This window comes from the organism of the source record quoted next, unplaced genomic scaffold (genome assembly GCF_019419815.1).
Source record: "Pyrus x bretschneideri cultivar Hongxiangsu unplaced genomic scaffold, Pyrus_bretschneideri_v1 Contig4, whole genome shotgun sequence".
Taxonomy (NCBI): Eukaryota; Viridiplantae; Streptophyta; class Magnoliopsida; order Rosales; family Rosaceae; genus Pyrus; species Pyrus x bretschneideri.
In genome coordinates this window covers 7,018,542-7,030,615 of record NW_025999723.1, presented here as the reverse complement: position 1 = coordinate 7,030,615, position 12,074 = coordinate 7,018,542, and the positions used below count along the sequence as shown (strand labels likewise).

Below are 12,074 nucleotides of genomic sequence, written 5' to 3'. Positions count from 1 at the left end.
CTTCACTATTATAGAATGAGGATCCTTTTCGGATCTTCTTTTGTAAGGATTTTGGTGATCTTTAAATCGCGTTCATTCATCGTATATCATGTAATTAGTTTTCGTTAATTTATATTCAATTTTAAATAATAAAAAATTATAATAATTTATGACTGCACGATGTATGATGAACGAACGTGATTGGAGGAATGAGGATCCGGTTCATTATTATACACCCTCCCCCTAAACAATTAACATCAATAATAAAGTTTATCCAACTTCTTTTTGTGACACTTCAATTATTATTTAGTTTTTGTTCAGCATATGTATTTGGTGCTTGTGGTAATGCTAAGGATATCACATTGTATTATTTCTCTAATAAAGTGGTGTCTATCGATATACAAGTAGGTTATGCTTGAATTAGAGAGGTGGTACAATGTGATCTCTCCTCTTGCATTGTAAATTACATTAATTGGAAAATCATGGCACGTTTGATAATCATTTGATTTTTTCAGATTCAGTTTTTATTTTTAAGTTAGAAATAAAGAAAGAGTAGTGTTATTCACACACCAATTTTTACTTCTAACACATCCTTGTTAATTTTTGTGTATTGATCTTCTTTTATTCATTCGATTCGACGGTCAGAATTGAGAGAGGTGTGTAAAGAGTAAAAATGAGTGTGTGGATAACACCACTCATAAAGAATACAAGAAAGAAATGAAGGATGAATAAGGACGAAAAAGATTGAAAGTAAAGATGCGGAAGAAATCCACATTAATTCCAGGTTCATTTTCTCCCTCCTTCCTTCTACCACACTTATTTTGAAGGGTGTAGGGACAATCAATCTGTAGTGACGGGAATCTAAGAATGAATGGGGATCCCTATCAATATAAAAATGAGGAATATAAGAGTTATATCATTAAATCTCATATTGCAAGAAATCCAAGAATTTCTAGGGGCACTAGCACGAGTAAAAAAGGTTGAAAAATCTACTATTTGAAAGAGAGTAAAACGGCCCATATAACTTTCAATTTCCTGAAAAAGTAGGACATTGTATTGATGCTAAATAAATAATAATTTAAAACAAAACAAATTTTAAGACTCACTAATTATAAGTTTACAAATGTCATCAAATAATAAGTAAAAAGAGCTATAAATATAACGTTCACTAAATAATAAAAAGCAGTTCAGCCTTAAACAGCCAAACAAGAAGGAAAAAAAAACTTCAAAAACTCTAACTTTAAAGCTTTACTTGATATATAGCATTATTATATAATAAAATTAAAAAAAAAAAATTGTTATCGACACTTCAATTTTTTATATTTAGAAAAGACAAATTTACAATTTTGAGGATTGCACAACGAGATTTGCCACCAACAATTATGAGGATTGCACAACAAGATCTACCACCAACCCCACCCCACCCTCGGCGGGGGCCAAAAGAAAAAAAAAACAATGTTGTTAAATGTCTTAAGGAGCCATTTTATAAATTTCGCACAGGATCTCCGAAATCTCAGAGATGATCCTGCTTATTCCTCATTCTTGATTCATATGTTCTTCCATCTACATTTTCTCTATATCTGAGAAAAATAAAAATAAAAATAGTTATCAAAACGAGCTCTAATTAAACGTGGTTTTATTATTATTTATTTTCATACAGAGAATAATACCATACATAAATATATGTATCTGTGCATGGGGTCGGATAATAAGACGATCATTCGATCTTATTGGCCATTGTAGTTTGGCTGCACATATCTGAGGCTACCAACCAGAAAGCAGACGCCAAGGTGAGATCGCTTTCGATCGACAAATTGATGGCATGAGTGCGTAAATAACTAGTCGTCGGAATCTTTGGAATCCGATATCATCTTTTGGATCAATTGGCTTGTCTCTTCCTCTGACATTCGATCTCCTTTGTTCTGAGACTCTTCATACGCCTCGAAGAACTCCTTGTTCACTTTCTCCAGTTCATTCCAAACTGCACCACAATCATTCATATATCAATGAATATGATCTTCACTACTTTATGATCCGTACTATAACTAAGATTTACGTCAAACAATCTACCAACTAGGTTAAGATCGTATATTTAATCACTGCTAGCTATCTACATATATACAACTTACCGTTTGGGAGACTGTTGAAGATGCATGGTACCATACTCGAATTTGGCTCAATTTATTTTTGAACAAAAGATATAGAGGGTGAGAATTTCGATTAATAATCTCTGACATACTGGGGTTAATTAGTACACTCTTAACCACTAGAGTAATTGCAAGCCTCCGACGGATTAATCTTATTTTAAAGCTGCCCGTATAATATGTTTAAGCCAAAGTTGTGCAGATGCCTTAATGTCACAGTTTTACTAGAAGAATCATTAGCTTTTGTGTTTGTCAATTTCAGAACAATAATTTTGACTCACGGATGATGATCAGCCTACAAACATGCATCCCTTGGTTACTCGCAGCCTCAAGAACTTAGGTGGTGCACAGGTTTGGTGTTCGTTTGCTTGCATGCATGTTATGACAATATGACTATATTGCACAGAGAGAGAGAGAGAGAGAGAGTTATAACCAGTAGAAGTGATGACAGGTTGGATGTTTGCGTGTTTAGAAAGAGCTTCCATGCACTCCTCTTTGGTCATGTGGTAGATCAAACACTTCTCTATCAGGTGCTGCACCTACAGTATTTCAAATTAGGGCACAACCATCATCTCCTATATCATAACCAATTAAGCAAAACATAACATGAACACATGTAGCTTTTATATATGTATGTACTCGAAGTTGAATAAGTTACCATGTGTATGTATGATGCTGATGAAGAATCTCCCATGATCTCTATTTCTATGATCTCAATTAGGTCGAACTCTATCTGCAACTTAACCACACAAACAAGAGAGAGTATAATATGATTGGGACTGAGGGAGTTGTTTATGTAAGATATATATACATACAAAGCTTAGTTAGCAGGCTAGAGATCGCAGGGAGCTGAGAGACTGAGAGTCATATGATTGGGAGAGAGATGCAAAAAACATTGTTATTAAGAAAAATAAAAAGGGCAAAGGGGCCAGACTACAAAGCCGTAGTGGGTTGGGGAATGTAGGCGTCCCACGTGGGAGATAGATTATAATTGGTGGAGAGGGGATTAGAGGAGATTTGTAAATGACCATTTCTTTGTCTTCTAACCCTCTGTCCTGCGGTATTTTGTCCCAAGTCGCATTTAGGCAGCCCCTCCTCCACGTGATCAGTGGGTCCCAACCCTAGTCAAATCTCTTCCAAACAGACAAACCATAAGGCATATTAGCAACTTTTTAGCAAAGATCAGTGATGAAGATGGCAATCATCTCTATCGACCTTCATTGGCTTGGCTTTGGCACCCCTAAACTACAAAAGAAAATTTCTCAAATTCTTTCAAGAGATCATGTATATGCATGAGGGTAATTGGTTTACCTTGTGAATGTGGTGTTTGTTGAAGAGCACCCTATCTAAACCCTGACGCAACAAAAATCTTTTTTGAAGTTTTTTTTGTGATAGAACTTCACACTTACTTGACTAGTAACTAATTCAGCTTAAGTCAACAATTTGTTGCTTGACACATTAATAATAAATCAATGGACTCTCTATCTCTGAGATTTTGACAATTGTATATGCGTCCAGCTCTCATGATGATTTTTCTCTGCTTGCTATGCTACAAACTTTGCCCATACCAAGACATGGCATCCGCTGATTGTTGGATATATAGCAGTAGCACCATTATAAAATTAATGATTTGGTATCTGAAACTCCCAACTTTTTAGTTTCATTTTAAATTGGTCTCAACTTATTAAAACATTCCAAATAAGTATTCAACCTATTAAAAATGTCACATTCGTTAAGTCCCAGTTAATTTTTCCGTTAAATGTGGATGTGGCAACGATGGATTTCACTTATTTGCTTACTTGGACACTAAAATAATAATAACATAACTTCAAAATAGACATGAAGATGAAAAAAGAATTCACAAATAAAATGGAAAACAAAAATGAAGATTTGGAAATCTCCTAACAAATAATAAGGTTAAAAATTCAGATATGATTTCAAGAAGCTGATTTCCTCATTCCCCAATTTTCGGCTAGTAATGCTTTCAGTTCGTTTTTGTGGGCGGTGAAGGTGGTGGCCACATCATGGCAGTCCATACCATTTCAGTAACCTCCAGAACCTTCTTCTCGATGTTGATAGCTTAAGTTGTAGGGTGAAGTTTGTGGTTGTGCGTTGGGTTTTGAGGTGATGGTCTAAAGGGGATGGTGGTACGGTACTTGGTGAAGGCCATTCTTCTATGACCTTTTATTGATATTGGAGACAAATTAAGCCCCAGTTAATTTAACAAAAAATGAATTGGGGCTTAACAATGTGACATTTTTAACAGGTGTTTGGAATGTTTAAAAAGGTTAAGATCAATTTAGAATGACACTAAAAAGTTAGAGAGTAACTTAGGTACTTAAATCCTAAAATCAACACAGTATGATTCCTATATAATATCCCAAGAGCTGATATGCCTACCAAGCAATTGTTCTATGGAGATATCCATGAGTGCTTCAGTACAGGTTTTGCAGAGGCAGAGGCAGAGGCAATACTGAAAGAGTGGGGGCAAATAGAAGACGGCGACGAGAGGCAGAACTGGATTGTGTGCTTAATATCATGGACAGAGCCAATGAAAGGCTCATTTGGGGCAGAAGCTCCAATCAAGTAATTCGTTTGTTTAATTACAAACTACAATTATATAATATATATGGGTTATATTTGACGAAAATATATGTATCTAGTATTCAACATATATTCATTCTACTCATACTTTATATCAAATATTATACGAGCAAAAGTGCTCTTGTTTTGTCATTCAAACCGAGAAAACTCTCTCCCACCTATCATGTACTTATATTTTTCTCATCACTTTGCCACTTTCCACTATTATATTGAAATTTTTGTAATATTAGAATTATGATACATCATCATTTGAAACCATCTGTAACATCATATTGCGTATAACCATACTATAATAAGGTTGCCCCCACTAGAAAAAATTTATAGCTCCGTTCCTTCTTAATATGAAGGTCATTTGGGAACAATAGTGAGCGAAAAAAATAATGTTTTCACTTTTTAATTTGTAATAGTGGGTGAAAAAAATAAATAAAAAAAAGTGGACGGATAAATAGAAAATGTAGGTGGGTCTAGTAGTTCCTCTAATTTAGTGAGTGGTATTTTAATTTCGGACGAAGGATTTACCTTGCAACCGCACTAGAGAGCTAAATGCAAATAATGATGAACATGCAGTGATCAGCTCACTGTCTTGTCTTGCTTAATCTACAGAGAAAGAGCACAAAATTTGTGGGGGTCACCAAAACAGTTATAGAATCTTAACTTTCGGGGGGCTGTTTTGTTTATCTAATTTGACGATGCACATCTTTTAGTTCACTATATCATTTTGTTTTTTTTGCAAATATATAAATAAAATCAGATGAGTCTATGACTATATATATTAAGAGAACTCTTCTTATCAATTGTTTATCTTTTTTTTTCCTATTTTGTCCTCACTTTTGATATACAATACTTACATAATGAAAGCAAAATAGTAATTTTGTATATTTTAAGAAAATGACAATCATATCCCTATTTTTTCTATTTTACCCTCACATTTGATACACAATATTTACATAATGAGAACAAAACAGTAATTATGTAATATTAAGAGAAATTGTCTCATCATCATTTTTTCATACTTTTTTTTAAATTTTAAAACCTAATCACACTTCTTAATAAAAAAAAACAAAAAACAAAATGAAATTGTTCACACACACAAAGTGTGTGCTCATCGGCTAGTATATATGGATTTGGATCATCTCTTGAGCCAATGGAGAGGATCCTCCTGACCAACCATTGTGGGCCGTTGGATTTTTATCCAATGGCTACAAATAAGGGGATCCCTTTAAAGTTATAATAATTATAGCCGTTGGATGAAAATCCAACAGCCCACAATAATTGGTCAGGAGGATACTCTCCATTGGCTCAGCAGAAGATCCAAATCCAGTATATATATATTGCAGCTCCCATTGACAAAATGTATGAATTTTGAATAGCCATGCGTCTTTCTTTTGCACGTGTATCTATCTATTATCTATTATTATATTATATTATATTATATTTATATATAAAGAGAGAAGAAAAGGTGAATAGTGTTTTGGTGTCATCAAACTTCAACAAAAAATAATTGGACAAAAATGATCCCAAAACAAAAAAATTTAAAGGCTTCTCAAAATAATGCATCAAATAAGGCAGGGTATTATCATCTTTTTAATAGTATTTTTTTTTTAAATAATTAATTTGTGTGTGTGTTTTTTTTTTTTGTTTTTTTTAATTATTTTTATAATTAGTATCTCACAATAAGTTAGCAATAATGTGATTCAATTTCTCTATTTGTAAACACATTCAAAAAGTCTTAAGAGGTGTGTAATGCCGGTTCTCAAAAAGGTCATTCGCATGCGGATAATAATGTGATTAAATTAGTTGTCAAACGATTGTTTTTATTTTTATTTTTAACAAACAATATTATCTACACTAAGGGTGAGGGGGTGAGCTTAACCTTACAATGGGTTAGCAATAATGTGATTCAATCAGTTATTTATTAAATATTATTTTCTCCATTTTTAAACACGTTCAAAACATCTTAAGATGAGTGTAATACTTGTTATAAAAAGCTCTTTCGTACGTGGATAATAATATGATTAAATTAGTTGTCAAATGATTGTTTTTTGTTTAACAAACGATATTATCTACACTAAGGTGGAGGGGGTGGGCTTAGCCTCACAATGGGCTAGCAATAATGTGATTCAATCAGTTGCTTATTAAATGCTAGTTATAAGAAAGGTCTTCTGCACGCGGATAATAATGTGATTAAATTAATTGTCAAATGATTTTTTTTTTTTAAACAAACGATATTATCTACACTAAGGGGGAGGGTGGGCTTAGCCTCACAATAGACTAACAATAATGTGATTCAGTCAATTGTTTATTAAATATTATTTTCTCTATTCTTAATGTAAATTCTATAAAGAACGATTTTATTATGTGAATTCAACTATTTTAATTGGTTTATGAGAGGTTTCTTCTAGGAATTTCTTCTAGCATGATCTAAGATTATTCATTTATTTCAAATATTTGAATTTTCTTTTGTCAATTTACGTATACAAATACATTTAAAACTTTTAAGTCGCGCTTAGCATGCCGTGATGCAAAAAAATATCTTTTGCATAATCGCAAACGCATGCATGAAAGCTAGTACATATATATACATATATACATATATATAGATATACACACACACACACACATATATATATATATATATATATATATATATATATATATGTAAGAGCACCAATAATTGAAACAGTTAAGAGTATAATGTTGTAGACTGCGTTTTGGGCCGCAGAAAGTTCCTCCTTCCTTGCTGATCGAGATATGAGACAAATATTCATCATATCTATATATACACATATATACACATATATATATATATATATATATATATATATATATATGTAAGAGCACCAATAATTGAAACAGTTAAGAGTATAATGTTGTAGACTGCGTTTTGGGCCGCAGAAACTTCCTCCTTCCTTGCTGATCGAGATATGAGACAAATATTCATCATATCTATGTCAGAATAGTACTGAACTCGAAATTTGGATGCTTTTAGGCAGTAAAAATTCATGATTCGAACTTCGAAGGGTTTTTCCTCTATTTTTTTTTTCAATTTTTATAAAAACACATAAGAAAGCCTTCAATTTAGAATCTGGATCCTCGCCAGATCATTTTTGTGAGAATTTTGAATATCAGTTAATCGTGTTTATTTATCATACATCGTGTGGTTACAAATTATTTTAAAGAAAAACTAATGAAAAGGATTTGAAAACTTTAAGTTTTAATGATAAAAACAAAATAAATGGTAAGTGAATAGTACTAAGATGAACTTTTTAGTGTAAAAATGTAGTTTTTCGTTAAAGTGAACAGTATCGTAAGTTTTTCGTTAAAATTCTCTTATTTTAAATATTTTTATTTAAAATTAAACATCAACCATACTTGATAAAAATTAATCACATGATATACGATAAACGAATCTTCATGATTCGGAGTGAATCCCGTTGGCTCAATTTATTTATCGGCTGGGCCCTACCCGCTCTCAATTATCCGATAACTATTACCTTCAGCCTTATCACTGTATTCCCGTTCAACGAATTGTGCATTGTGATCATAAACTTCTGGCTATGAACTATCCAGTATCCAGCACTAGACTCTAAGCCCTAGCTATATGATCAACGGATTTATCCTTATCTTCTTGCCATCGTACAATAAATCAGTAGCTAGCTACGAGATTGAATTTTGGCGTTTAAATGACGTTTAGTATAATAGTTTAAAAACCGTTTTTAAGTTTTTAGGATATTTTCGACCATAAATAGACATCGAAAACTTTTAAGTATATTCACAGTGGAAATCCCGCCTAACGCTACCTAGCTTGTCTGGGCAATGATTAGGGGTTTGAAAATCAAGAAACAACACCTAAATTTTCTTAGGCGTCTATCTATTTCACCTAGACCCGCTAGGTCGTGACTTCCACTTAAACCGAAAATCAATAATTTTCATTTTATTTTTTATTTTTGTTCAGTAAATTGTAAAAATCTTGTTAAATACTTGGATGAACACTCATTATATGTTTGTTCTTCATATTTTCAATATATTATAATACTTTAATCTATATGTTATTTTATTTTCCAATGTATGTATCTCAATATAATTATGTATTTTTTTAAATATAGGTAGATACTTATTTATGCGATATATAATAAATTTACTTAAATCCAAGTTCGCCTAGAATGTGATTGTTGATGATTGGATTATTACTAAAGTGTTGATTAATGTGCTTATTTCATATTGATGGCACGTCATTAGGTTTGCAAATTTTGTCTTCATATTACTCTTTGTTGAAGATTAGACTTGAATTGGAATGAATTTCCAAAAAACGCAACCCGCATTGCTACTAGCTAGTAATTTTTAAAAAAAAATTAACAACCAAACAGAAATTCGTAAAAATTGGAAAGAATAAAAATGGACATATATAGCATTTCAAGATCTCTCACTAATTTTAAACAACATAAACCTACTTCAAATTAAACTTCTAGATCATTTAACCAAATTTTACAAATTTATACGCTTATGAAAAGAAATTCATAAAAATTGGAAAGTCTATCTATTTCACCTAGACCCGCTAGGTCATGACTTCCACTTAAACAGAAAATCAATAACTTTCATTTTATTTTTTATTTTTGTTCAGTAAATTGTAAGAATCTTGTTAAATACTTGGATGAACACTCATTATATGTTTGTTCTCCATATTTTCAATATATTATAATACTTTAATCTATATGTTATTTTATTTTCCAATGTATGTATCTCAATATAATTATGTATTTTTTTAAATATAGGTAGACACTTATTTATATGATATATAATAAATTTACTTAAATCCAAGTCCGCCTAAAATGTGATTGTTGATGATTGGATTATTACTAAAGTGTTGATTAATATGCTTATTTCATATTGGTGGCACGTCATTAGGTTTGCAAATTTTGTCCTCATATTACTCTTTGTTGAAGATTAGACTTAAATTGGAATGAATTTCTAAAAAGCGCAATGTGACATCCCACATCGCCCAGGGAAGTGATCATTAAATGTATATTCTCATCCCTACCTAGCGCGAGGCCTTTTGGGAGTTCACTAGCTTCGGGTTCCGTCGGAACTCCGAAGTTAAGCGAGAAGGGGGCTAGAGCAATCCCATGATGGGTGACCCACTGGGAAGTTGCTTGTGAGTTCCCAAAAACAAAACCGTGAGAGAATGGTAAGCCCAAAGCGGACAATATCGTGCTACGGTGGTGGAGAGGGGCCCGGGAAGTGATCCGCCTCGGGCCGGGATGTGACACGCAACCCGCATTGCTACTAGCTAGTAATTTTAAAAAAAATTAACAACCAAACAGAAATTCGTAAAAATTGGAAAGAATAAAAATGGACATATATAGCTTTCAAGATCTCTCATTAATTTTAAACAACAGAAACCTACTTCAAATTAAACTTCTAGATCATTTAACCAAATTTTACAAATTTATACTCTTATGAAAAGAAATTCATAAAAATTGGAAAGTAAAAAAACCAGATAGCGTTTTGAACCCAAGACCTTTTGGTTAATTTTAGATAGCATAAATCACCATTTATGGTTAAACTTATTGATCATTTGACCAAATTTTATAAATTTACTTTATGACTAGAAATTCGTAAAAATTGAAAAGTAAATAAACACACATAGCATTTTGAACCCGTGATCTCCTTGTTAATTTTAATTAAAGAGCAAAAACCACCAGTTCTAGTTAAACTTCTGGTCATTTAACCAAATTTTATAAATTTATATTGTCACATCCCGGCTTGGGCCCCCACCGCATCCCATGCTCGACTCTACCGTAACACGATATTGTCCGCTTTGGGCCCCAACCACGCCCACACGGTTTTGTTTCTGAGAACTCACACAAGGCCTTTTGGGAGCTCACTCGCTTCCCGTTCCATCGAAACTCTCATGATGGGTGATCCACTGGGGGATATGACATATACTCTTGTGAAAACATATATGAATATACCACCCTAATAATTTTGGTACCTCCAATTTTTTTGGCCCGAAATATTCACCAGCCCTCATTGAACAAAGGCCAGCCCTGCCCTTTTGTTTACAATACTAATCACGTGAGCCCATGTTATAGGTAACACTTGCATGACAGCGACAAGACCAAAAATATGGATATAAAACTATGCATGCCAAAATCCGTTACAAATTTGCGAAAAAAATTGCATCCTGCTTAATGGATTAGTTAGAGTATCTTCAAGAGAAGTTCTAAATTTTTATTAAACTAGTAAGTAAACAGTGTTAAAAAAATATTTGAAGTATTCAGTTTAACTTTTCATCTCCAACAACTCTCTCTATTTTAAAAAACTTTAAATATTATATTATTAACATTTTAAACTCAACTCATTTTCTAATAAAACTTTTTCTCTTTTCATTTTCTCCTTGCTTTGTAAATTTAAAAGGTAACTATTCATCTTGTTATAGTAGAGAATATTTTACAAAGTCTGTTGGAGTCTTGGAGATGTATTTTTTTTTTTTTTTTTTAATTTGACTCTTTAAAATAGAGTTTTTATTGTTTTATGGCATCTCTTGGAGATGCTCTTAAATAGTTTAGGTGTCAACTGTGATCTTGTAAGATCAGGCTACTTTTTGCATGGACTGTGCCCTTTTGTATGTTTTTTTTTTTTTTTATTTTAACGAAAACTAATTAAAAACACTTAAGAAACTTTGAGTTTTAAAGATAAGGATAAAATAAAGGGTAAAATAAATAGTACCAGAATTGACTTTGTAGTACAAAATTGTGGTTTTTCGTTAAAGTGAACAGTACCGAAACTTTTTTGTTAAAGTTCTCTGTTTTTTAGGCCGTTGGACTTGGAACAAAAATGCAGATTTAGGAGAATTTTTTACGAATCTTATAAAGTTACAAATGGAGAAAATTCAAAAGACTAGAACAAATTTCAGAGTATCTCAAAGATTCAAAGAACCATATCTCCATGTGTATCTCCATCCGGGATTCATGTGTACGCATTTTAATGAGTAGGGACACACTAGTGGGAGTGGCAGTCTTAACTCATCTGAGCTTTTGATTTCTTCCTATCTACCCCTTTAACCGAGAATAACTTTAACATAGTAACTACAGTATTACTTTGAAGCTTGTGGTGTGGACAAATGTCGTATAAATTGTCATTGTTTTTAATTTGTTTGGCTTGTTCATGTTAATCATCGGTCGTAATTGATATAAATAAAGCAAATATAATAGAAAAATGACTTTTATACTCATGCTTCTTTTCTTTTTCTATACATTCCCATTTAGTTATGTCTGTTGATTTATTTCTTATTTATCAATTTAACGGCGTAAATAAATAAAGATGTGCATGAAGCGATAAGAGATG

The 12,074-nt window shown here is 32.3% G+C and overlaps 1 protein-coding gene across 1 annotated transcript; it reads right to left on the bottom strand.

Moving 5' to 3' along the window:
• Nucleotides 1-1,600: 1,600 nt before the first annotated feature.
• On the bottom strand, nt 1,601-3,045 carry LOC103948365. Its single transcript, XM_009359377.3, has 3 exons — nt 2,782-3,045; nt 2,557-2,662; nt 1,601-1,960 (listed from the first exon to the last, which is right to left on the bottom strand). Exons 1-3 carry the CDS (start codon nt 2,815-2,817, stop codon nt 1,818-1,820), a joined length of 285 nt encoding a protein of 94 aa, XP_009357652.1. The 5' UTR covers nt 2,818-3,045; the 3' UTR covers nt 1,601-1,817.
• Nucleotides 3,046-12,074: the final 9,029 nt, after the last annotated feature.